Raw genomic sequence first — 27976 nt, 5'->3', positions numbered from 1 at the left:
ATGGGGGGGCTGAAGGTGCAGGGTGCGAAGGAGGTGCAGGTGGAGCAGATTGTGTGTTTGGAAGTGGTGGTGCAGTGTGCGTAGGTGGTGGAGGAGGTGGAGGATGAGAAGGTGGAGGAGGAAGTGACTCTTGTATTGGCATAACGGACATGTCAGGGGTCATGTTCTGTATAGAAGCAGTCATCACTCCTCCCTCTTCACTCGACTCCCCAAAATACTTCAGCTTTATGTCTTCAAATCCATCTAACCAGTCTCTCTTCCCTCTCTCAATCTCCTCCATAATCTCTTTGTGAAACTGCCTAATTACCTCCCATTTATGGGTACCGAGGCGGTCAAACATCTCATAGCACAAGAGGTGGCGGAACTTGCGTTCTTTGCGAGACATGTTCATCTCCAGCAGCTGGAAGTACCCAAGCATGAAGAGGTCCAGAGTTAGACTCTCGTAGCTGACAGGAGACCCGTTGATGTGGGGCAGGAAGTGTTCCGGCCAGTAGATCATCTGGGCACGACTGAGCCTGCGGATCTGCCGTGTGGGCACTTGGCTCATGATTGTCCTCCAGTGTCCAATCAGGTTTCCTACCACCTGTTTTGACTTCATAAAAAGCAGGAGCTTGTCGTCTTCACTCTGCATCTCCCCGCAAATCTTTTCACTGAACTGGTTGTAGTCATCCCACACTGAGTCCTGTTGGTTTCCTTTCCTTGTGTATTTAGGCCGGTATGATTCAGAGAGGGTGTACTTCCTCCAGTGTTCAAGGAACAAGAAGACAATTCGCTCTTTCCTCATTTCAATGCATTCCTGGACGTAGCTTAGATCTGTCTGCACCTCCAAGCTTCTGGTTAGTTGATCGTCGTTTAGAACGGGATCTGCAGAAACAAAGTGGTTAAACTGCTCAATGTTAGTAGGAGCCATGGCCGCAGAGGGAGCATGTGTCAGAGGGGCCTGAGATGCAACTATCACTGGCTCTTCAACAAGAGGTAAGTTTGATTCCTCGACTGAGGGTAAAGGTCCATTGGTATTGGATTCGTGCGAACAAGGAGCTCCATCCTCACCAGTTGTCTCAGGACGATAACTGGACTCACTAACCACAGGGAGCGACCTCTTACGTTTGTACACCCTGTTGGCTCCGTTATCTGCTGCCTGTGACTGACTCTGGATTTCATAATTTGCCTTGAGGTTTTTCACTGACACGCCACACTGCCGTATCTCGTTTTCCACATCCTCTCTTGTGGAGAAGGACTGAGACCTTCCCATAAATGCAGGGGCCACCGATCCTCCAGTGCTGGACTGACTACTGTTTGCATTCTTTGCCACTTCTGGAGAATATCCAGGACATATAAGATCCAAGATGTCGATCTCTTTCCCCCCCAGGGTGGCTAGAAGAATGGCCATATTCTTTAGCAGGGTAGAAATCTTGCTGCACCATTCTGGAAGATCTTCAGCTTGGCCGTGCACTTGCTTTGGGTTGACGGAGAAGTGGCCTTGGTTGAGGGCAGCAGAAACTGGTAGAAGCTGGTGAAGCTGTCGCTCCAGTTCTTCCAGCTCCTTCTCCACCTCAGAGACCTTGTGCATGACCTGCAGATTTTCAATTTGCTGTTCAATGCGGATGAGGTCATTCTCGGTCATCAGCTCCCCGAATGGGCCCAAAATGGCATTGTGGACGTGGGAGTAGTGCCATTCCTGAGGCTGGTAGTGCCCACAAGCCGCAAACTATATCAGAGATGAAGGGAGACCAAAACAGAAGACAAAAGGGAGGGAGGGGGGATTCCTTCAGCTTGGAGGTCCGCTTGTGAACACACGTTTCAGTGCAAATCCTTCTTCACACACAGGATTTACATGGATTTAGTGGTGCAATGGCACTGCCTCATTACAAGCAGCAAACTACCTACTTTAGATTTGAGTCAAAGAGAACAAAGGAAACTTATGTCCTTCCTGAAGTAATGAGGATCCTACTTATTGATCATATTAATACCGATGAGTAACATTGATCAAAGTGTTACAGGTTTACAACACATTGCAGGCACCTGAAACTGCAGATCTGTTACCAGTGTGATGGTGCATTGTCCTGCTCTCAGTTTGTTAAATGTTATTTTATGCTCCAGGTTAGTTTAGAGTAACTACCTGGAGGCTGAAAATGCTGCTTTTACTGACATCCAGCAGTGTTGCAGTTTTGCTCTGTGCCCAACCAAAACAAGATGTAACCCTGCACGGCGGTGCAACGTTACATCACAATTGGAAACAGCCACAAGTGCAACACAGCACACTCCTGAGCACGCCCAGCAGCGACGGTGACCTGACACTGGGCGTGCTCAGAGGCGTGGCACAGTTGAATCTGTCAGCCCACAGAGATCAGTGCCACAGTGTTTTTCTGACTAAACGATGGTGTCGAGTTACTCTTTGCTCGCAAAAACAAAATCTGTGAAAGAGATGAAATCAGGCTTTTATTGGGATTACATGCAATGTTGCATCTTATGGCAATATAGCATTGCATGCAATACTGGGAGTATCTTTTTAATAAAAGTGTTATACATGTAGTTATTATTATGATCACCATGTTTAGTTTTATGATTATTTTTGTTAGTATTAGTACTGGTTGACCTGTAGTGTGAATGGGCCCAGCATCACACCACTGAATCAGCATGTAACCACTTGGAGCTGCAAAACTCCATCACCAAGCAGCAAACACCGGACCACACCGAGGCTCCGTCAGTGCAGCCACGTGTCCATCACACCGCACCACAAACTCAGTACACAGCTGAAGAATATGAAACCAAGAACATGCACAGAGACGCTTACAGCAACAACGTCAGGATAAAAGATGTTAACATAGAATTCCTACGTTTAGTTCAAACTGCATCCCTTTAAGTGAATAAGTCGTTATGTGACGTATTCATCACTAAAATGCTACACGGGAGCCTTTACACAGATAATCTTATCAATCTGAACCATTCATTGCGTGTCAGCAGCAGACAATGATCCTCTAGGTGCTTTTGCTTAAAGGGAACATGCAGATTACACTGACTCCAATGTTCTTATTCTCAATAATGTTTGGTACTGTCTCTTAAAGCTGCCCTCTCAAAAACAGCTCTATTCTGATTGGCCGGCTGTGTCTTGCCTGAGCCAGCAACACCTACAGATGCACAACATGATTACTTAAGAACAAGGTATGAGTACGAGGCAATACCACGTCTATATGAACACAGTATTATGATACAGGCTCTACGTTACGTTTCTACTGAAGAAAGGTAGCAATGTCAGCTCATTTGACAAACCAGAAACAATCCGCTTCAGTTTTCATACCTCCAGAGCGCAGACGCTAAAATAAACAAGTGAGCTTTTAATCTCCCCGCCTCCCTGGATCTTTCACCCTCATGTAAATGTTTACCATTCAGAAAAAGCAGCAACACTTTGATCATGCGTCAGCACAAAGAATCCTTGAAAAATCTTCAACATTCCACAAAAACCCACACGCAAATCCAAGCCTCAGCTATCTCATTTGTGCTTTCATTTCATTTTCCTAACTGGAATCATATCTGATCAATTTTAAAGACCATGTTAAAATTTAAAATGAGCACAAACGTGATAGCCTGAACACGCCAAAAGCTCCCATGGACATTCCCACATTATTCCTACCTTACGCTTGTGCTCCTCCTCCTCTTGCATCTTGGCTTGAAGCTTCCGTACCATCACCTGCCTCTTCCACTCAGGGATGGCTTTGCCCTGTTCGTCGTGAGTGGGCACCAGCGCCTCCACGTCGGCGACGCTCACCTTCCGCCCCGAGTCCGCCCCTGCCGGCACATTTCCGTTGACTACCGTGTTGGAGGGCTGCTGCTCAAAGCTGGCGGAGTGCGGGACGGTCTTGGCACGTCCGGGGCTGGTCGGGCTCGGGGCTGGACTCGGGGTGGGACTCTGGGCGGCGGGTTGGGAGGCTGCAGGTGGTGACGCGGCAGGCGGGGATGCTGCGGCCGGGGAGGCAGCGGCAGGGGAGGCAGTGGCAGGGGGTGCGGCGGCTGGGGTATTGCTGGGTGGAGGTGGAGGTGGAGGGGAGGGTGACTTGGGTGGTGGGCTGGAGGGACGGGTGTCTGGTGGACTTGTTGTGGTTCCCTGGAGATGTAAATAAAGATTGATAAAAGTGATAAGCAGCAGCTTTGATGTTTCAATCCCATAATCCAAATTCTATCCTTTATAGATCCGGCTGGTTTACTGTAGATACAAAAGACTGATGTTGTGATGTTAAGGTACATTCTGTGGTTGGAGCCAGTGGACTTACGTTGTTGCCGCTGTTGGAGTAGACGGTGGTGAGGCCTTTACTGTGGGGCGTGGGCTTCAGGCTCCTGCCTGCTTTGATCTCTGCCAGCAGCTCAGAATTGTCACCGGTGGGGGACATCATGTTGAAAGATCTGGAGCCTGCGTACAAAAGTGTGGAGCAGAAAAGTGAGACTCGGGTAGAGGGAGACAAGAGAAAGAGAGACAAAGATACGCTGAAGAAGAGAGAGCGGCGGGCGGGTTGGGTGGCATTTGGGTGTTAAATATTTCATCCTATCTGGCAGGCGCCAATGGCGACTTGGAGCATGTTGGAGGTTATCATGGTGCACCGAGCCTCTGCTGAGCTCGATGAGGCTCTGTACTGATCCCTCTGTGACTCACACATGTGTTTCACCACACGGGTCAGAGTGCAGAAGCCAGTTTGGGGCAGAAGTTGTGAGTGAAGTAGTATCTGTTTACTTTACAATCAACGTGTCTACATCCTCACTGCAGCCAATACATGAACTGTTTGCAATATTCTCAAACATGAATACTGTTTATAACACTAAGCTTCATCCAAATAACACACTCCATTCAATGTGTCTCAGCAGGACAGTGAAGATTCAGAACATTAATACGCTCTGAGTTTAAATTTGAATTTACATCTGAACATTGTTGTTTTTAGAAGTTGTAGCATTCTGGAGATATCGGTTCATTTATGGATCCATGCTGCTAGTTCTCCCAACAGCACAAAGGTTAAAGTTAAAAGCTTAACGTATCTCCTGCATTCCTAAATAGAAGTGTATTGTACTTAAGATTTGCTTTCAACAGTGAATATATTAAATCTAACTAAACTAACTAAACTTCTCCCGTTATATGAAAGACAGGCCCTGTATCTCCAAAATGCTCCAAAGACAAAGTCAGTGATCAAGATCTGATTATTTCCTGATAATCATTGATGACTAAATAACTGTAAAATTGCAGACTAATCATTTTAGTATCTGCAGCGTGCGGACATTGAGATGGAGCAGAGGGTCCACATTAATCTGCTCCAGTGAGCACAGAGGGAGGAGGGACACTATGTGGTGAGGGACACTATGTCGCCAAAGGGTCACCTGACACAGATTTACACAGCAAACTGAGGTTCAAATGTGTAAATTCTAATGTATATGTCAATCAGCTTTAATCTGCTTATAGTGAACAAACCGACGAATTTAGGCAGATTGAAAGAACAAATCTACTAAACAATGACAAAGGAACAAAGTGTTCTGAAACTAAAGTCATGTGACGATGAAACATCCTGGTGCTGTGCCACATTCCCCGCTAGTTCAACAAAAGGATTCACTGAGGCAAAGATGATTCCAAATGTAAAGAAATTAAGTTTCTCAAATAGAAATTACAATAAAAAGCAGTAAAACAATAAATAATGAAGTCAAATCAACCATAGAACAAACACCCAGTCAGTGTCGATAATAACTTAACCATTATTATGCAAAGTTAGAGAAAGCACAAACAAAACAATGTATGATTTAAGACACATCCCTAAAACTCTGCTTTGTTTTAGTTTTTTGCCCAAATATCTATTGATGACCTCACCTGCTCTGTGGAATTGAACCTGCAGTCTAACAAGCTTCCTCAGGCCTTCATCAGTCTCTCATTTTGAGTTCCGTCCTGTAAAAACGTCCGCTGCCGAGGCAACAGTCCTCTAACTGGACACACCGCTCTGCCACCCCTCCTCCCTCTCTCTCGCTCTAGTTTTCTCTCTCTCTCTCTCGCTCTAGTTCTCTCGTTCTCTCACACTCATTCTTTCTCTCTCTCTTTCTCTCGTACTCTCTTGCTTTTTTTCCTGTTGAGCAGAGAGCGGCTTTCCAATAAAGACCATCATCACAGTGGGGGCGGGTGGAGGATCGGGGATCTAACGGAATCAGCACTAACTGGAAGTGACAGCGGGAACGGGAATTAACACACACACTCACACACACACACACACACATTCACTTTTCAATCCCCGGTGTTCCAATCCTCACCTCAGAAAACCTCACACACAATTCTCTCTCTCTCTCTCTCTCTCTCTCTCTCTCTCTCTCTCTCTCTCTCTCTCTCTCTCTCTCTCTCTCTCTCTCTCTCTCTCTCTCTCTCTCTCTCTCTCTCTCTCTCTCGCTCCCTTTCTCTCTCTCCCTCTCCTTCTCCCTATCACACATACACTCCCCCCTACAGAGAGGCTCATGTTCGAACCCCTGTCATTGTGCACATGTACTCGCTTGTCTACACACTCAAACTGTGGCAGGTGAAAAGGATGTTAAGGATAAAAGGAAACGGCAACTAAACAGCTCACGCACTTTAATGAGATGACGATTAAACAGATTATGCTTCCCCCAATGCTGAACATACTGTATGTATATTAGCCAACAAAAAAAGCATAAATGTCCCATAATGTCTTGAGACTGTCTGGACGTAGATCTACACTTTAAACTCCAACCAGCCAATAAACAGACAAACAGGCAGAAAACATCACCGGCTCACTCAAAGCGTTCTTCTCTGCTGAATGTGACGCTTACATGGACTCCTGCGCTCTACCTCCACCCATTTCTCCCTGACAAATCTTCATGGAGATCATGGTGTTTACGCTGCAGGTGCGGAGGGGAAGGTGGAGCTGTGACAGGTGCAGAACATTTGACAAATTGCCTCCTGTGATGGAAATTGGAGCACAATAGCTTTAGAGCCCTACTGCTGAAAGCTTCAGAGGCGTTGTTCCGCCCGCATCTGTTGGGCGTCACGGCGTCACACAGATCAGGACGCAGTACAACTGCCCTCTCCTGCGCCTGTCAACCACCAGCTAATCACCGTCCACACTGTTACAGCACCATGTTCAATCAGCCACCTGCTCCATTGCTGCGTTCTGTACTGTAAATCCATAAACGCCGTCAGCCTAATTAATTTTATGACTGCTTAGCTGCCTGTTTACTGCCTGCTAGGGTCTTTAGCACCAATCGTTACATTAGCGTTCACTTTAGCTTTAAGTGTTTTATTGCCTTTTGTTTTTTACCACTAGCCTGCAGGTGGAGTATAAATGGATCATTGGGGAAGGAAGCTTAAAGAGCAAGATCAATTAAACTTTACAACTTTACTGCTTATTTCTGATTTGTAAAGGAAGATACTGCACATTGTTCTAGAGCTGCTTGTCTACTGTGACACGTATTATATTATATTGCAATTAATCCTTGAGTTTAATTGTTTATTGTTGGACCTTCCACACATTCCAGTGGAAGTCTGGAAATTATATGAAATTATAGACGGCTTTCAATGAAACTTGGACTACTCTACCATGGCGGAGGTATGATAGGCACATTTAACAGAAAGCAATATTGCAAAATAACTTCAATGCGACAGGGTTAAAAGAAGGAGAAGAAAAAAGGTGGGAATGAGTCCTGCCCTCCCTGAGTGATTCTGCTGAGATGTTTGGTGTAAACAGAAGCTCGGGATGGCAGCTTGGTACTTACTCTTCATCTGCCTGAGCGCCCCCTGCAAGTCTGCCAGAGAGACAGAGAGACCCCCGCCTCCACAGAGCAGCGAGAACAGAGAGAAAGAAGACGAGGTGGAGCAGGAGGAAGGAGGCGTATGCAAAGAGAGATACACATGAAAGAGTTAATGATCAACAGGAGGCCGCTGTCGCATCTTTAATCAGTAACAGAGAAGCAAACAAAGTCACGTTTTTCTTTGTTGCCTTCCTTGTAACTTTACAGCTTTCTCGAGGGGAATTTGCCTAAAAGTTGCACGGAATGGATGTCTGGATGTGAGGCTGCGCCGGAGTGTCAGACAATGTTGAATTCGGAATGAGAATGGAGTGACATTGTCGCATCAATGCTGGACCGAGTTTATGTAGAGTGTCTAGAGAAGTCTTTTCTTATTCCCGATTCTCCTTTGTGTGGAAGCAACAGATCATGAATGGATCACAGATTGACTTCTAATTGACTCACAGCAATTTGTCAAAATAACCTAAGATCTTTCAAGGCTGATCTGCCATAATTCCAAGAGGCCTTATGTTTCTGATGTTCTTGTCGACCTGTCTGACCTCATGTCCTCACTCAGGTCATGGGCTCCAGTAAATACATCCCTCTGTGTTTACAGGACTGCTACAGGATGCATGTGTATACAAACACAATGCCCGGTAAAGATCTGGCAGTGTGAATAAACCAAACCAAGCGATGCTGGGACAGAAACTCAAACAGCTTATCTGTCAATATTTCACAATACAAACAATACAACACAATCCAGACCTGTGATGTGTGTTGCTGATGCTCCAATGATTATTATTTCTTACTTTTTCCACAAATCCCCAAACTTTCAACCAATTAAAGCCGATGGCAACATTGGCTGGCTGTTTTTTCACCAGTAACTAAGTAATTTTGACTTGTGTTGTGACTCAACACTGCACTTTTTCTTGCAATAGAGCAGCGGCCTGTTTGTCGGAGCGTCCAGCGTCCAGGCCGGAGGGGCACTTAAGGAAATAGCTGAACACTAAACCAGTTCTCAGGGTAACTTTACCCCTTTATCATTAATTTATAATCAGTTATTTAGGATGCAAGAGTCGCTCTCGACTCAGCATAATGCAGCGAGATAACGGTGTTCTCATTCAGAGCAGGAAGTTGGTTTTTGAGGAATAATTGCGCAGTAATGAGCAGGAGAATAACAGGGTCTCATAGGAAAGGTAGAACAGGTGGACATACAGGAAATGAAAGAGAAAGGAAAAGACTACGGGACACTTACTTGCTGAGGAGGAGGACGGGCTCCTCTGGTGGTTATTCTGGGTGGTTGGCGTCTCCGGGGGCAACGGAGGAGGCGGAGGGGGTGCTGGCGTCGGGTTGCTGGGGGGTAGAGGGGGAGGAGGAGGAGGAGGAGGCGGGGGCGGGGGCGCTCCCTCCGCAGTACCGTTCTCTGCCGAGCCGTTCTCGGTGGGGGCGTGGTCGGGGGCGGGGCTATCAGCAGGCTCCTCCGCTAACACAGAGCCCTGATCAGGGAGGACAGATAAGTGAGTCAGTTCTTCATTTAAACTTTCACAACTACACAGGTTTTTCCAATAACGTCTCCTCAAACTGGCCGACACCTAAAAAGGGTAAAACTTTTTTTTCTAAAACACAGGCCTCAACTTTTATATAATTTAGGTTTAAAACACTCTTTTTATCACAGTATGTAAAGGATCTTTACAGTGCTGCTTTTTGGAAATGTAACGGACATTAACAATACAGAAAATATGAAAAAAATATGACTGGTAAAAAAATATTAGAATGAATACTTTTGATTAATAAAACAAACTAATAATTAAAACAATAAATATGATGAATTTTGATATATTAATCATTTAAAACATCACAGCACATCACTTGTCCTGCTGTAACACAGAGACGGGACAGATTTTGACAGATGTATAAATGTTTGACAACATAGTGTCCTGCCTCTGTTTCCTGTGGTCTTTAATCGTCCCATACACACACAAACACACACAGGCCTGAGCTCTATGGGAATGTGTGAGCCGGACCATCTGTCGCTGTAAACGATAGGGCTTTAACCCCCCCACAGCCACTGAGCCCCCCCAGCACGCACGCGTCCCACACGCTCCAAAAGCGTGCCGTTACTCTGCTGGAAGACGCTTAATGGGCCGTGACAGTTCACCCCGCCCCGCCCCCGCCCAGTCCTTTATTCTTCAGGCGCGTGCTCATCATTGTAGACCCCGTTCCTCTTCACACCCCCCAAGAGAGTTGGGGGGTGCGGAGTCCAGACGGGTCTCGGGCAGCACGCGCCGTTGCTGCTGTTGATGACTGGGTCCATCTGTTCGGGTCCCTCAGAGAGATGCAGGGGGGCCCCACTGAGGCCTTAATTGGCTCAATGTGGATTACACCCTGTATCAACCATAACCCCCCCATTCCTAATGCCCCGGAGATTATTGGAACACCCCCCCAGGGACTCTGATGAGCCTCCAACAGAGTGTGCTCACTCGGCTGTGTGTACCGGTATGTGATACCACACACAGACACACACACACATTTTAACACATCATCTCAAATAAAGGCACAGTCAGAAATTTTAACAGATGGGCAAATACTGTATATCAAAGGATTCATTGGTATTCATTATCCAATCAGGGGTCTTGAATGCTTTCAATCTGTCAGTGCTAAACAATAAGCTGATTAACTAATGACCAATTCTGATGATTCAGTCATTAATTAGTGATTAATTATGTAAAACTGCCCAAATTTGCTGTTGTGAGGATTTCCTGTTTTCATCTTTTTTTTAAGGCTCTTTAGCTATTAATGAAGAGGAAGGTGTCCACAAACATCATCATCATCATTATCATCATTGGGCCTCAATACCAACTTGATCCAACATAACATGATTTTTACCATTTTATAAAACAAGACACTCTTCATTAATTTAATTTCACAGGTTGCAAAAAATTTAGATTAAACAGAATTAAATAATAATAACAAATTAATACTATAAGTGCCGTGTGCTTTTTGCCTTTGAGTCAAACACATTGAAAATATCCCATCTTCTGTATTTAAATCAATTTAGTTTGTTTGAACGTGTCGTCTTATTCTCGCATCTGCGCCGACACCGGCCTCTCACATACATTAATTCACTTTAATAATCATTTCCTGCCCTGCTCGTGCTTCATTGTCCTGCCTGCATTGTAGCCTCTTGGACAGTTTACACAGTGGGGTGGAGACTGAACAGGCGATGGAAATGAGGGAAACAGTTTGCATCAGGTGGCAAACAAAAGCTCAAGAGGACACAAGGTTATGCAACACACAGAATGGATCAATGTATAGGCAAATAGTGCCCAGAGGAAACCTGACACCAGCACGCTGCCACCCAACCAAACTCCTGCCAGACATTTTTACCTTATAAGGTGCGCTGTCAGGGTGTGTGTGTGTGTGTCTGCGTGTGTGTGTATTTTAGTTGGAAAAACAGCAGTCAAAGTAGTTGGAGCCTGTTTGTCATTATTTACATTTGGTTTACAGAAGCTTTAAATCGCTGCTTGATTAAGCACCTGCAGTAAAAATCAATTTAGACAAATCCAAATTTAGTTTTAGTGTTTATTATGTAATATGTGACATTTATGACGTATTGTAATACCAATAAATAGAATAGTATGTTTATATGTGTAGTAAAACTTTGATTAAAGCCAACTGTCCTAAAGGGAAGAGATCCAGGCTTTTGATATCATGTATGTGCACCTGCAAGTGTCTACATGAGGCTTCATGTATACATGGAGAACGGTAGAGTCGTGTTCATGCATACAGCTTCATCACAGCACAGTCAAATTGTGTGTGTGTGTGTGTGTGTGTCTGATCAGGATGTTTACACACCTGAATACATTGATTTGCAGTTCAGTAATCTTGGTCTGTCAGTCAGAGTGAGAACACCTTGATTGACGACGTTTTGTTACAGTTGGAAAAACTATTTGCTGCCTTAATCGCAGTGTGAAAGTTTTGTAATGTTTGTGTGTGTCCATATGTTTTATTCATGTGTGTGTGTGTGTATGATATGACTGACTGTGACTCCACCTCTTAACTGTGTCCTATTTGAGTGTACTTTTAGTTTGGTTTACCTCCTCGTTGGGCGCCATGCCTTTGCTCCCGCTGGGGTCGGCTGTGTCGCTGCCCAGGTTCTTGTAGTAGTCCCCAGTGCTGGGCTGCTTGCTGAAGCTCCTCGACTTCCTGTTTGAGTCCACGCGTCGCAGTCTGTCGTGGTTTTCTCCCGCAGTCAACTGCTCGACACACACAAAACAAATGTGTAAATGTGAGTGGAGCCAATAACATGGGGAAAGGAAGTGGACGGAAGGGACTACGTTGTTGTCTTACAGGTCAGAGGTCAATCTCAAGTCTTGGTGCTTAAGTAAAGACAAAACCATCCTAGTGTGCTCTTTGACTAAGGAAAATCATTTGTGTTTAATTTTAGAACACTATGGATGTGTTTTAAAAGATGAATTCCTTTCTACACAAATGATCAAAACTTAATTGTGTATATTTGGTTTCCAAGTCGAAGCCTTTAAAAAATGCCTTCTTTGATCGCCTTTCTCAGATTTAAACACTTTCAACAAATCACATAAAGGTTATAGAAATACTGGATGATGAATCACAGCACAGTCTTTCACCCTATATGTTATTCTGTGATTTAAGTTTTCATTTGCCGGTTAAACACAGTTTATTACATACTAAGTAGCTTTTCTTCCTAGCTCAGCTCTCCCATGTGACCGGAGCCAAAGCAGCTTTATGTGAAAAAAACACACAACAAGGCTTTAATCTAGCTGCGGTGAAACGTCCCCATTAAAGTTTCATGTCAGGGCGACCGGACCAAAGAGTTCACATGTCACTTTTGGTCCCATGTAAGAGAGACCCTTCTGACCATACAGCGGGGGTCAGAGGTGGCTCACCTGGCCCGTCCACTGCAGCACTCTCACTTTTCACTCTGCGTTTGTCCCGCCGAGGCCTGACAGGCTGCAGACCCGAGTGTCACTTTCTGCACCATTTAAAAAAGCCCAAAGGTGGATGTGAGGGAAGAAGAGGATGAGTTTAAAGCAGCAGCAGCAGCAGAGATTCTGAGAAAGCAGTACGTCTCTCTCATTTTCCTAAAACAATAACATTTGCATTCTGCACCGCCCCAGCAAATCTTGCCATCCACTTCTCCGACAATGTCTAACACAAAATCGGCCGGCGTAGATAGAAAGGAAGTAGGTTTTTTTGTACATTTTCTAGAATAAGGCGTTGAAAGGCAGAGTCCTCATAGAAAAGTGAACTGGGTTGCTTTGCCTTTCAAATGCAGGGATCAGCGTCAGACTGGGCCTTCATTTACATTCACCACATCTCACGGAAAGCAGGCAGAAGCTCCAGCAGCTGTGCAATATCGCAGATAATGTTCATGTTAGCGGAAATAATGGCCCGGTTGACCCCCGACCCCTGCTCCCTTTGTGGTGTCGTGTTCTGAGGTCTTATGAGCACGTTTGGGTTTTGTTGACTCATGTCGGCTGTCAAACGGGACGGCCCCTGAGCACTCATCAGGCGGGAGCGTAACGTGAGCAGGCCGGCGCTACAGATGGTTTGATTGTCGTCCTCCAGGGAGGTGGGCTGACAATAGCAAGCGTACAAAGCATTTCAGCTGCCCCCCCTTCCCAACACACACACACACACACACACACACACACAAAGTGATCGGTCCCATTATAAACATCCGTCCATCAACATAAAGTCAATGTTGCATCGTTGTTGTTTTTTAGGGCTTTTGCTTTTGTGCTCGTACTCAAAGGCTGTGCTGCTCGCAAATGATTGAGGAGATTCATATGCGTTAAGCACAAGCCGCAAAATGAGAAACGCTTCATTCAGGAGGCAAAACAGCAGTGTTGTAAAGACGTAACACTCCACGCAACACGTTCAACAGTTCCCTGCAGCTCCAACAGCGACACAATCTGGCGATAATGAGCAAAAATAATTTTTCAAACAAATCTTATTCTTTTTAACGTCTTACCTTTGGTGCTAACAATCCTCTCCCACAGCTCTCCTCCGCTCTCCACTCAATCTCATCCACAAAAGCCGCAGAGCTCCGAGTTTAGCTGTCACCAGATCCAGAGCGACACCTCCTCTCAGCTCAGAGCTACGTCTGTCACTCTACCTGCCCTCTCACTTTACCCACAGGCCTCATCAATAACCTATCGGGCCGTGGCCACAGCAAGCGGTGATGATGTCACTGCCTGCCCGCAGACCAACCACTCCCCAACCAACCCTGCCCAGTGCCTCTTATGCAAAGCACAAAGACCCAGGCGCTGCCCTCAGCATGGCCGGACGCGCTCAGATCGCTCCGGACTCCGGGCTCGACAGAACCAGAACGTCACGGGCTCCGGCCCTCCGAACGAGCAGAACAAACGGAGCAAAAGTTTTACAAATCATAGCTGAGAGCTTAGAATCCGACGAGCGAAGAAGTCTGAAGGTACAAAAGCAAAGAAGCCGAGAGGCAAAGCAGTCATTTGTTTGTCCAGCCCACACGAAACATTTGATTTGACACAAAACAAATACACACAAATGAGATGGGGAGGAAGACTCCGCCAGGACCGAGTCAGCAACCAAAAACCTGCGTTCTCACAGCTCCACTGCGCCGCCCTGACAAATAATTAACACTTCTCTTAATTAGATTGTGCACCAAAGCTCTGATATGTGTTCAGGTTGTGAGATTGCTCCGTCTGATCAGCCGTATCTCTGGATGGAGTTACACTGCCCCGTTACTATGGCACCACAGGGAGATTGTTTTTCCCTGAGTGTATGCCGCACGCCAATCTGAATTGTGTGTGTGTGTTTGTGTGTGTGTGTGTGTGTGTTTAGTTTAATTGTTAATGAGGGCGCGCCCCGGGTTGGGTCACCTGGGTATGGAGGAGAGGAGAGGGGGGGGCTAATTAAAAACTCTCCCCCACATGGCTGAAGGCGCATGCTCACACACACACACACACACACACACACAGATCACCCTGGAGACAATCTATAGCAACAGAACGCTATAACAGCTTGTGGACTTTACAACTAGTAACAAAGCCTTTTATGTGTTTTTCTTTTAGGCTCTCTGATGCAGATCGCTCGGCCGTATTTCCTGAGTGAGAAAAGGCAGCGAGCACCTTAAGCTGGACGCGTTAACCAAATGTCATGATTTTCTGCAGGTGTCTGCCGCTCGCTCACTCACCAGGTCTGCGGGCCTTTCGATGGATCCCTGTGCTGAACATCTAACATCAGAAAGCTCCTCTACATGACTGTGAGTTTAGATGCAGAGAAGTAAGTTCACCGCTGACACAGAAAGTGTATGTCTGTATTCTTAATGTAGCTGAGAGGAAACAGTACAGTCATTAATGGTTTACATGGTTCCAATTTGGAATCCACAAGATACGTATGTTCTGATTATGTCCATCAGGCTTACAGACCTGGTAAATTATCTTCAGAATCAAACCAAACCACACCAAAAACAATGTGAGCGACTGAGTTCAAGCCTGAAAATCATGACATCATCTTTTAAACTAAGGACTGATCTGCAGGACTAATCTGGTATGGAGGAACAATCTGTGATGAACCATCTTGTACTTATATGTGGATGATTGACAGCTCAGTTGACACATTGACATGAAGAAGAAACTAAGTATAAAGTTTGTCACACCACTGATCTGATGTCTGTCTTGCTTGGTCACTGTGGAGACGCAGTAACAGTGGTGAAGTAAAGCATGGTTGGGTGAAAGTGATCTCTCACGCAGGTTAGCTCAGTTCACTGCAGTGAGAGTCACAACTGCACCTCACAGCTTCACTGCACCACCAGAGGCAAAGAGTTCATCTATTCACACTGAACTCCATCCTGCAGGAGAGTAAAACTACTAAAAGTAGAAAATGAAAGCTCCATAAAATTTCATACTGCTTGAGCTAAATAATTACTCGAATTAAGATCAAACTCATCACATCAGTCATTGTCTGTGACAAACCAGGGGCCGGCCTCGGTAATGAGCGCTTTGTTATCCTCGTTACAGCCAAGCTAACACAATAACAACATTGTGGGCAGCCTGACAGGGAACATTGTTACATAAGAGCAACAGGCACACTGATTAGACACAGGGGAGAGCATCCCCAAACAGCCCCAACAGCCTGGTGATCTGCTCCTTATGATGTGTTCCATATCATGACAGAAGATCAGCAAACAGTGCTAATGACAAACTTCACACTGGATATCCACTGTAATAAATCTACAGTGTGGTGAGTGGAGGAGGTCAATTTTCACCCACAGTGAGACAATTTACTACAAAATGTATGAATCATCCCAGATATGAATCAGAGGCGTGACTCTGCAGTCTGCTCGCACGCAACACATCAGATCTAATCAGTCACAGTGCTGACAGTCCTGATGATGATCTCACATGGACGTCAGTATCAAATCATTTACTTGTTATGGTACAGTGACTCATGCAATGTCGGACTGGAGAATTTGTCTTGCAAATGGAGATTAAGATGAGACTCTCTATGCCATTTTGATATAAAAGCACCATGAGGAGAGGAGCAAACACATCACTGCACTCAGTGAGCCCTTCATCTCCTCCTCACCTCCTTGTTGCTGCTTTCCACGTGTCGCAGGTTGCTCTTCACCTTCAGGAACTCGGCCGACGTCCCCTCCTCCCCGCCCTCCTCCTTGGAGCGATGGGGTGCCGGGTAGCCGGGGTGCGGAGGGGGCTCCTGTTGGTCAGACTGTGGGGGAGGCGGGGGCGGGTAGGTCGGCGGTGGCGGGGGGTTGGAGGCATCGGCGGGGGGTCGCTCGTCCTGCTTGGAAGGCCGGGAGCCGATGTCTGGGTTCAGCATGTCCATGTAGGCCTGCATGCCTGTAATGGCCGACTCAGATGCACCTGTGACGACGACATCATCCACATTAAAAACACATCTCCATTGTTTAGTTTAGTTTAGTTCACTTACTGTAATGGTACTTTCTGATCTTTCTCCTCTCAGGCCACTAGGGTGCAGCACCAGTATGACATGCAACCGTGACACAGAACCAAAGAATGCCAACTGTTGCACGTTATTAAGTCCACCTCAGTGAACGGCGACGGTTCCCACCGACGGCACAGCTGCTATTTGTGGCAGCGGGCAAAGATGAAGGCATGCGAACAACGAGAGAAGCTGTTTCCTACCGACACACGCAAATGCTCAGGCCACATAATGACTGTTTGGTTTGCTACAACCATGAATTTGATTATGAGGATGAGGGAAAAAAATGCTCTTTTCATTTTGTGTTGACTTTGACGGCAGAGCTCACAGGCCGTTAGATTTCTCTTTTAACAAAAGTCATATGTTGTATTGTTATTGCATTATTATTTTTCCATACAATTTCCTGTCTTTCTTCTACTTTCAATGGGAGCTGCAGACCTGCGTGTGCGTTGAGCTGAGCCGGCGGGCCGTGCGACATGGCCACGCTGCTCCTCTTCTCGCCCGTGCTGGTCTGGCTGGAATTGGCCGAGTCGTAGTTGGACAGAGAGCTGGAGGGCGAGCCGATGTCAAAGTGCGGCGCCTGGCCGGCGGGTGGCATGGTGGTATTTGGGGACGACAGCCCCGAATCCGGCTGCTTGTACTCTAGGTCCGCCGACGGGTCCCGGGACAGAACACGGTGCTCGACGCTCTATCACAGGAAGTAAGTTTGTGAGAAGAAGAAGAAGACAGAAGACGTTCATTTGACGAAAACTTTAACATTGATAGTAAGTAAGTAATGGAGCTTCATGTGTTCCCTTGGTTTCAGAGGAGCAGCAGGGAATCCAGACCTGAAACCTTAACTCCCACTTCCCCTCCGTCCCAGATGATTTACACAAGGGGAACTGTTGCATTATGGTTTCAATTACAGAGCTGTAATGAAACATCTCACAGTTGATCAAGCAGGCTCCCGGGAGGACCGGTGCTTTTCCCGCAGCGCAGGAAACACCATGTTCTCCAAACGCTGCAGAGGTGTTTTTATTTTTATTCCTCAGGCCCCTCGGGGAATTCAGAGAGTTCAAGCGTCGGGGACAGGAGCCACAGTTTGCACCTCCAGTCATTAGCAGAGAAAAGCGATGCCAGTTAAGGGATGGCGAGTTTTACAAAGTAGAATATAAAACACACAATCCATTTAGAAAGTCCTGACAAATAATTTGCATGAAGTTTAAATGTGGAACGAAAAAAGCAAACGTGGAAAAATACCAGAAGAGCGAATGTTGTGATAAGGGTTAGGCTTTGTCACGTTGGAGCTGTCAGTGTTGTTTATAATGTAAAAAGGTGGATGTGGAGCTTTGACTCTTGAGGTGTGACTCTCACCATGTTCTCCACATTGCGCAGGTATTTGGCAGACTGGGAGTGTCCGTTGTACTCGGCCAGGTCCGCTGCCGTGAAGCCGTCCTGGTCTCTGATGGCCAGGTCCACGCCGTTGACCACAAGGATCTGACAGCACTGTGAAGGTGACGGAGAGAGTAAGAGAGGGGAATCCAGAGTGACCTTTTTCCCTTTGCTGTCGGCTGATTCAGTTGTATTTTGGGTCGAAGGCTTATCAGTAATCTGAGTCTGGGCTACAGAAACCTTTTTCTCTTCATCCTATCTAACAAAAAACGAGCTCAAGTGTCCAACTTTTTACTCTTAAGCCGAAGTTCAGGTCAATTCTCAAGAGCATTTCTGACAAGTTTCACACCTGCCAGCCCAGATCAATGTCCTTTGTGATCAGTTAATTAGCTCCTATTGGCTGAAGCCCAGATTGGTTGAAAACATCAGACTGCAGCTGATTGTGCTAACTGTTATAAAACATCATGTCAGTCAAAGCAGGAGGTTTGTGTGGCAGAAAAACCAAAAGCCAACCAGAACCAAACTCAACCCAGCATGAAACCCAGTATAAGAGTGTGTGTGTCAACAGGCAACACACACCTCCAGCTCTCCATTCTCCGCGGCATCGTGGAGCGGCGTCCCTCCCCAGTTATCGGTGACGATCTCCCCGCCGTGCAGCAGCAGCCAGCTCAGCACTTTGGTGTGGCCGCGGCTGACTGTGAAGTGCATGGCCGTGGCCCCGTCGTTGTCCCTGTCAGACAGGCTGATCTCTGTGAAGCTCATCTGGAAGAGGACAACAAAACCGGGTTACTGTCATGTCCCGGAAGTCCTGTTTGCTTAAGTCTGGAAAAAGCTTTGAGAATATGAACCATTTGGGGTTTTTGCCACTAGGGATTTGATATATGGTCCATTTTCTTTAAACATGAAGACAGTGGGACAGGATTTGCAGCGGACACGACAAGTCAAGTATTAGTAAATACAGGATCAATCATTTGACTGATTACAGAGTATGTGTGTGTACTTTATGCTTTCTTGTATTTGAGATATAGGTAGATAGACCAAGTACGATCCAGTCCAACACACCAGCCAGACGATGACGCTGCTGTGGCCCATCTGAGCGGCGGCGTGCAGAGGTGTCATCCCATCACTGGCTCTGATGCTGGGATCTGCCCCGCAGTCCTGGGCCAGGTACTGCACGGCCTCCAGGTGACCCTCCTGGCAGGCCAGGTAGAGCGGAGTGGCACCATTCTTTGTTTGGGAGTTGACAATACTGCAGGGAAGAGGAAACACAACAGTAAATACAAGAGCTCGCGTCCGTCATGAAGATCGTGTGTCGCTCGCAGCGAACCTGCCGGGATTTCAGGTGCGTGATGGATTCTGCTCCATAGTATTTTGGTCCGAAGAAGACTTACAGAATGAAATTAAATGGTTAAAAACTTGTTTCATGTTCAGGCCCACAGTGACTTATGAGTTCTGTATTCCCATAGATTGGTTTGTTCTCTTTCTAGATGTTTCGCACGCAATGAGGCATTGAATGATAAATAGATAATAGAGACTTCTTCCCTACCTATGGGACGAGGGAAAGAGGAGATAAGCTTGGTTTCCACCTGCCGGCGTGACATTTAAATACACTTTCAATTCACATGCAGCTTTGTTTGCACCTGCCGGCGTGACATTTAAATACATATTCAATTCACATGCAAACTTAAAATGCAAACACCGATGGTTGGACTCTGCCGAAAGACACAAAACACTATTTTGCCCTGAGTGCTGTACCAGCTGTTACCCGACTCTTCTACATATTCAAGTTTTGTGCTTGTAAAATAGAAATGGGTTCTTTTCAGGGCTTTCACTCACAAAACACAAAAACACAAAAAGACGCAACTATGAAACAGCACATACATAAGACCAAAACGTCCCAGCTTCCTACTTCAGGACTTGATGCGTTCAAATTGCTACTGTGCTGCGACATTAAGCATGTGTAGCTAATTTAGTTTATTCATCTGCAGTATTTCGAATGGTTGAGTTACTTAATACACTATAGTATAATCATTTGGTAGGTAGATCAGTAAAGTCATGGAAGAATTTAGCAGTTTGCAATAGGCGCATGCGTAAACTTAAAAGTTGGCCAATATTCTCAATGGTCACAAAAGTAGGATGCTCTCAGCTGGTGGGTGTGTTGGTGTCACACACTCCTCTTCACTATACGGCGCCCGTGTCACCCCCCTGTCCCGCGGGAGGTCAGGGAGCCAACCAGCGCTTCCTCCCAATAAATAAATCCCATAAGGTTGCTCTTTATTTGGACACTGACAAACGAGCAGCGCAACGTAAGAGGATTACTAGAGAGAGAGAGAGAGAGAGAGACTGAGTGAGGGAAGGATAGAGGAAGGGCTTAAGTGTGTGTGTGTGTAAGGGGGGGGGTGGTGTAAACTTGACCCTGCCAAGCTTTCTCTGAAAAGGCTCCGGGCCAAAAACTGAAGTGAGTGTACAGTGAAGCCACATTACAGCTGCTATATGTGGAGCAGGTTATGATCTGGGCCAAAGCCAACACCTTAATCTGCAAGGGGGCGTGTCTGTGGAGGTGAGGCGTCGCGTCCTACAACTGCATGACCTCAGAGTGTCCGAACGTTTGGTTCTTTCCGTCTACTAAGTCTTCTGGTCTGCTGTTGTTTGTATCTCAGGTTCGCAAAACAAAATAACGATACAGTGATGACGATGTAGACCAGCGATCAGATACGACCATCACATCACCACTTTGTTTGCTTTTCTTACAGCCCGTTTCCACGTTTGGTGTTGCTACCGCGGCTCGCTTGGCCACGTGGGTCGAGGAGAACTCTCGCTCTCTCTCTCTCTCTCTCGTTGCCCCTAGAGACTGGGCCCCTCTGCCTCTCAAGTGATATGGGGCCTTGTTTGAAGTGTGGCTCAGTCTTTGGGGGAAAGGATGACAGCGTGGGTGAGGGAGGGGGAAAAGCTCCAGACAAAAACAAGTATCTCTAATTGTATATTTTAATTTTCAAAATAAGAAGAGGAAGAAGAAGGGGAAGCTAACGGCTGTTCTGTTATCAGGAAGTGGGCAGATGGCTTCATTATTCATGAGTGTAACCAAAGTGGGCTGAAGTTCACCTGCACACCGGGGTCTGTGCAGGGGGGAGAAGACGCCATTTATCATTCATAGCAGCAACCGCGTGCGTCGCAAGAGTGGCTGAGTGGAATGTGGGCGAGTTAAGACGGGACGACTCGAACAACACGAGCGCCACCATTGTCGCGACCCTTCAACGTGAAGAGGCCTCACTAAAGAAGAGCTTTTGGAGAACAGGTGTTGATTTCAGGGGGCCGAAGAAAGAGATAAGCCTTGTGTGACCGCGTGGCTACAGAGCGCCGGGCCTCCTTCCGCCGCTCTGTCACTCAAAAGGAAAACCACGCAAACTCCTAAGAAGTCGACATGTGATATATTTCCAGTTCAGCTCGGATGAGCAATTTACCTCAGTCATTATCTGGACACCGTTCCCCCCCCGCCCAACAAAGACTGAGGTTACCTTAATTACCAGCAAAGTAATTGATGTCACACTAACAATCTCCTCCCCTGATCAAAGCTTGTTGCCTTATTAGTGTCTTTTCTGGTTTGAATAATGAAGGAGAATTTCTACACGGCGGTCAAACCTCAAATCTCCTTCCTCATTTGTTGCTGCTAACATAAAGGGATTTTACAGGCTCGTTACAGGCTCAGGCATGTAAATGTCCTATAGTGCAGTGTGTACCTTGTATTTACATGTACTGTGATGAAGGTAAACACTGCACACCTGCAGTACAACAAGGGACCAAACCTGCAGGGCCGTAAAGCTGCTAGGTTAGGTCTAGGTTTAGTTTATGTTATAGGTTTACCTTTGTGAGGAGCGCCGTACCGCAGCGTACAGCATGACCTATGTTCTGCTGCATTCTGGGATTAAACGTCTCTTATAGGATTTTTAGCCCAGCTTGTACCAAGACGTTATCATAAGAAGATTAACCGCAGAAAATAAGTGCACGCCGTTGTAGCTCAGCCACTGGAGAAATGCTGCTCTGTCTAATTACCTGCTAATGTTCAGTGTGTGTAGAGTTTAAGCAGATACGCATAACAAACCTCACACCCTTACCTGTCACCTTCAGGCGCAGGTATGAGGATACATTCATGTGTTGTGTAAGAGGCTTACAGGTGTGAAACTGATGGCTGGAGTATCACTTTAACTTCACACCGTTGCTGTGTTGATATCGTGTTTGTTGCTCTGTCTTGTTTACCGTTTACTTTGCGTTAATGTTACGTACTGTTAGCCTCTCTTGTAACTCTTCTCTGCCATTAGGCCCCCGGTTATTAACGCGATGATGTAACACCGGAGGGGGGTGGGGTCATGTTATCCTTGTGATCGCTCAAGCGGAACAAATGCTGAGCCATCCAATTACCTCTTATAACTTGCCAGCGTAAATTTGTGTGTGGTAATAAACCCTGAGAGCAGAATGTTATCTCCCCGCTGCAAACTTCCATCCCAAACAAAGCCGGGGACCAGAAAGCAGCCCCTCTATTCAAACGGATTTGTTTTCCTCATTATGTTATCGCTGGTTGGCGCTACTGTGTGTCGCCGTGGAGACGGTGGTAAACAGCGTGAGGGGGAGGGGGTGGCAGAGAAGAGTGAATGGGGCCCGGCTATCAGGGAGCTCCCGTGTCCCAGCGGATCATTAAATTTTCAGCAGCTACGCATCGGTCTGGGGTCCGCCACCGCATTATTGGACGTGCAGGACCCGAGGACGAGCTGCGTGTCCTCCCCAGGTCACCAGAGTCAGCGCCGCTCTGCACACATGGCCGCTCAGGGTGCGGTCATAAACTAATATCCTTCACTTTATGGCTGTTTGGTGTTGAACAGCTTCATGCTTAGCTGCACAGTTCCACTGAGCAGAATAGAACGTTTCAGGGTCAAAGGTCATAGGAAAACCTGAGGCAAAGCTGGACACTTGTATCTAACTCTACTTCTAACTTCACTTACAGTAACTTTTAGAGGATTTTCTGTGTTTCCCTGTAGGTCCATTCTACTGCTATACAGGCCAGAGTGTGCAGCTGTGTGAGTCACTTTGTTTGGTTACAATTTCCCTGAAAATCATTGGATTTGGGAAAATATGTAGTATCACTTTAAAGGCAACATCTTATATTATCCCTCCACTGGTCTATTTCACACATTTACAATGTAAAAGAAAACACATTTACATTCTCCTGCTGACACCAAACCTATTGAAAACAATAAAGGTGTGTGTGCTGAAGAAAGCTCACACAGTCCTTTCGGCTCACCGCCTCACCCGTGTCCATGGCGATCACACCTATAGCCCTGCGTTATCTCTACGGGCACAAGTGGGTCTGAAACCACCTTGATTAGCAGTGACATTCATCACCAGGTAATTGTCCTCACACAGACACACACACACACACACCTTATTTGGTCATACACAGCTCAGTCTGGCTACACGCTCTTGTTTTGCTTATCCATGCAGCACTCCTGCAGCCTCACACGCATATTCAAACGTTATTACACAAGAGGCACACATGTGTGGCGCTGAGCATTGGGGGAGCATTCAAACAGTAAATCTAAATGGGATTGGAACTCAAACTATCTGGATTGCTTTGCATGTATCAAAAAGACCAGATGAGATTTATTCACTGTTACAACAGAACCAATAACCTACTGACTGTGTTTCTACGTCAGCTTTAATTATATTTGGTAAGATCACATCCCAAAAATCAAACTTATGATGTGTCAACAATCGCAAATCTGAGTTCAGTTTCCAACCAGCAGTTATGGACCTGAATGGACTCCTGCCATAGCTCTGAAGTAAACTTTGGGCCCAGTCCTTTAAGGGTTAAAATTAAAGAAGTGGATTGAAGTATTCATCCAACCAGCACATCCCTTCTAAATGCGCCAGGCTCAGAACTTATCAGTTAACCCTCGAATCCTCTCTGGTTTGTTTGTGTCGCCATCGAGAGGTTCAGGATGCAGTGTGTGACGTTCACACGGAATGTGGTTTGCATCAGAACAAACACAGTTGTCCTTCTAAGAATTGACTGAAGCGTTTCATCTCAATATTTAGACATTAAATTATCGGCAACACACAAAACCTCACTTTAAATAACAAAATATGATAAGGAGGCAGCTGATTTTAGCACTGAGCAGCTGTCTGTTCGCTCACAATCCATGAGTGATGCTGAATAGCACTGATATTTGGAGAAAGACACTACGCACGACACAGGCACGCCATCGGTGCCACTTTGTTGTCAACAAGAGTATTTGCATCGCCAAGAAAAACAACAAAAAGCCTTGAAAATGACTCATATGCACCAAACTGTGGACGCACTACGGTCGCACCCCTGTGATGTGACGCTCACACACGCATTTGCATAGAGAGGAAGGTGCCGGGCTCTTACTTTGGGCTGTGACTCAGTAACAGGCGGAGAGAGGGCAGGTCTCCCTTGGCAGCAGCGTAGTGAACGGCGAGGGCGCCAGTGTCGGTGGAGACCCCAGGATCCACCTCGCCGCTCTTCAGGAGCCAGTCGGTGAGCTCGTGGTGGCTGAAGCGGGACGCAAGGTGGAGAACCGTGGCACCAGAACTGTCTTTGTCCTGCAGAACAGAAGAAGAGAGAGACAGAGAAACTTTTGAACCTGGAGAGATTCATGAATTAATGAATTCCTGTCCGCAGCAGGAATCACCACAGAAACTTTTCCTTGTCCTCTCTCTTTTGTCACCTCTTGATAGTTTTCAACGCCAATCTTAATCAAGTAATTCAGCCATGTGTGTCTTCTGACAGATTGGCATCTTCGTGTTACAGAAGTAGGAACCGTGTTACAGAAGTAGGAAACAACCACACTTATTCCAAGAGCATCCACTACAGATTCCTCCCAATCCCCTCTCCTGACCCAAGTCCAAGCTCTTGTCTTGTTTCTTGTCTTAGATTTGAGATATTCAGCTGATCAACAACCTCCAAAGTCCTTGGTGGAGGCATTGGCGCTTGGACCCACATCTACAACACAACACAGCAGGAACTCGCCCCAACATTCTAAGATCCGGTCGTTGCTTTTGATGAGTTTGGGCTTCCAGTTACATTTCTAATTGATGTGACATTTGTAGTCTGAGGCAATTGAGCGTCTCAAACTAATCTAATTTGACGGATAGAATCGTGATTGCGGTGTTATAATAAGCATCAAAAGACACAATGGCATGAAGTGCAGGCCCACGCTGACCGACCATCAGCTAGATTGCGTTGTGAGTGGTAATGGAGAGGTTTTACTAAATGTCAGCCAAGTAGCTTATCAGCTGGTCGGTAGCTCGCCGCTCTTTGTCGCGCTTCTGTGGTCCGCCGGGCATTCAACCCTCGAAAGTGATGGAGACACACTAAGTAGATGAAACAGCTCTTATTACTCACTGCTGCAAATTTAGAATTGTGGATTACGTGAGGTCAGATCCAGTGCCTGATTGACTGGAGCCTGGACCCTCTGTCAAGGATTCGCTGTCAGAATTCCTGGATCTGGGTCCAAATCGCCAGCACAATGATCAGTATTCTTCCCTGGCTCGTACCCAAGCAGCTCGCCAAGTTTCATGAAAAATCCTCTCATAAATGATTGAGTGACACAGCTGAATGTCTGACAGTGTCTGCTTTGTAACTTTTGTGTACAGATGGATCACAGATTGAGCTGTTATTGCCTCCTGACATTTTGCATCCTTTATCCAGCAGGAACATGCAAACTGAATTGTTTCATCATCAGAGACCGACAGCTTCAGCATGTGAGCATAGAACAATTTTTCTCTCTAAACTTCTTTTCCAGCATCTTATCAAACTCGACCTGTGTGATGTCTTCCCGTGCGTGTGTGTGTGCCCCATAGAGTTATGCGTGTATGTCGTTATTAAACATGCAAAAGCAGTTTTGCATTATGTCATTATCACTGCTGTAACCAAAACTTAGGTCTCCAAGGGCTGTGTTCACTTTTCCAAACAAGTGTGCAGATCATAGGTTTATGGCTCTTTGATGTTCTAAATGATCAACAGTTCATTGTGGATGTCATCACCATAATCATCACCAATAATAATAAATGAATGCCATTTTAGGGCTCTTGTGAATGGTAACACCTTGTTTCAGTCTCTCCTCTCTGAAAGGAGTCGTGTGTATTCGTCATTCAGAGTCTGAGTCTAAGCTCGGACTGTTCCGTAAGTGAACTTGAGCGTCGTCATGGGTGACATGAACCATGTCATTGTCGGTGAAGAAGCTTTTCAGCATGTGAGTAAACAAATGTGTGGTTTGATGGTTTCAGAGAGCGTGTAGAGAAGAGGAAGTGGACATGGACCTTAGTGGCATCATACGGTTCACTGCTGACACCATCACACAGCAGACCCCCCCCCCCCCCTTCTCCCTGTGTTATCTATGTATTTGTAAATCAACTCTTGATAGTTCAGGCAGCATCAATAAGCTGCTTTAACCCTTTAAAGGTTGAGCTCAACTGTAGTGCCCCATGATGTCTACGTGCTTCCTCTTCTCAGGGGGTCTGCTGGGGTGGAATCAACCATGGGAATTATGAAATGTTTTTAAAAGAATTCCATCTACACCTGAGGTGGGACAGACGGGGCAGTGATCAGATATGAACAGTGTAGTTGAATGTGTCAGGCTCACGCTCTCACCTCTGCCTGGCAGCCCCCCTGGGTCAGCAGCCACTGTAAGCACGCCAGGTTGCCGGTTGCCGCCGCATCGTGCGCCGGGCTGGCCCCGTTGTTGGCCTGGCAGTTCCCCGACAGACCGGCCTCGTCCACTAGGAAGCGCAGACAGCTGAGCTTCCCGGCCCGGGCGGCGTGGTGCACCGGCGAAGCCCCCAGTGAGTCTCTCACGTCTCCCGTGAGCTCCTTCGCCCCCAGCTGCGCCCTGAGAGCCTGCACGTCCCCCTGCCGGGCGGCCAGCAGCGCCGCGTCCCCCTCCACCACCATGACCGCTGCAGCTTCAATTCAGTTTCCTGCGTTGATCCAGATCAGTTCACCGTATATGATGATGATGATGATGATGATGATGGGCTGACCATTCTCTCTCTCATCTCATCTCCCTCTCCAGGTGCGATGCGCAACAAAAACTCCCAAAGTGCCTCGGTGTTGTTTCACACGCTGCACATGTTTACACTAAAGTCACACAGTTTTACATGTTGGGGGAAGTCGCAGATCTCAGTCCATCTTCATCAGCGCGACACACTCACCTGCCTCAGTATTTGGCTCCTCTCTGCGGCTCACCTGAGTCTCCCTGCAAGATGGCGAACACCTGGAAGCGCTATTTCCTCTCCCCCTTCACTTATTTTCCCCCTTTTTCTTCAGTTATAAACTCACTCCGGAGGTTCTTAACGCGTTTTCTTGAGCTCCTCGGAGAATTCCCCCTCTGTGTTGTTCCTCCTGTGGCAGATGGCGACATGGGACTCGCCGCCTGTTAAATAATCCATCAGGGGGAGGATCTCTGAGCCTGTTACCGGCCGCTGCTCGGTGGAAATCGGCTCAGAAGTTAAAGGGCCAGTGCGAGCATGCAGGCAGCCCGGAAACCGCCCGAGTTTACACCGGGGAAACGGCGTGTAGGTTGGGAGTCAAGTGCAGCAGAGCTAATCCGGTGATGGAGGGTTTGAACACACGCCCGGTCCTCCTTGCTCAGCGGCACTAATGTTACATGAGGCAGTGAAACCAGCGACGTAGGAAGCTCCCATGCAGTCCGGGCTGCAGAGGTCCACCTGGTGGCTCCCTGTTCAAATTACCTTCTGCTTAACTGCTCCCCAAGTTTGTTTACATGTTGTTTTTTCTGAACAATTGATCCATTCTGTTTTCATCTTAGTTTCGAGATTGATTCTACATTATGACATC

General features: G+C 46.6%; 1 protein-coding gene across 1 annotated transcript in view; it reads right to left on the bottom strand.

Moving 5' to 3' along the window:
* Positions 1 to 27541, bottom strand: part of espn (espin) — a 32422-nt gene extending 4881 nt beyond the window's left edge. Inside the window, exons 1-11 of the mRNA XM_076163489.1 lie at positions 26771 to 27541; positions 24527 to 24720; positions 19168 to 19354; positions 18685 to 18867; positions 18088 to 18219; positions 17183 to 17422; positions 16360 to 16623; positions 11853 to 12011; positions 9007 to 9230; positions 4280 to 4398; positions 3632 to 3927 (exon numbers count right to left, since the gene is read on the bottom strand). Coding sequence (XP_076019604.1) covers positions 3632 to 3927; positions 4280 to 4398; positions 9007 to 9230; positions 11853 to 12011; positions 16360 to 16623; positions 17183 to 17422; positions 18088 to 18219; positions 18685 to 18867; positions 19168 to 19354; positions 24527 to 24720; positions 26771 to 27070 — 2298 coding nt within the window. The 5' untranslated portion in view covers positions 27071 to 27541. The remainder of the gene's footprint in view (positions 1 to 3631; positions 3928 to 4279; positions 4399 to 9006; positions 9231 to 11852; positions 12012 to 16359; positions 16624 to 17182; positions 17423 to 18087; positions 18220 to 18684; positions 18868 to 19167; positions 19355 to 24526; positions 24721 to 26770) is intronic.
* Between the last annotated feature and the right edge of the window lie 435 nt (positions 27542 to 27976).

This window comes from Genypterus blacodes, unplaced genomic scaffold, assembly GCF_046128005.1.
Source record: "Genypterus blacodes isolate CSIRO-AG114 ecotype Tasmania unplaced genomic scaffold, CSIRO-AGI_Gbla_v1 ptg000131l_1, whole genome shotgun sequence".
NCBI classification, from domain to species: Eukaryota; Metazoa; Chordata; class Actinopteri; order Ophidiiformes; family Ophidiidae; genus Genypterus; species Genypterus blacodes.
This window is presented reverse-complemented; position numbering and strand designations above follow the sequence as displayed.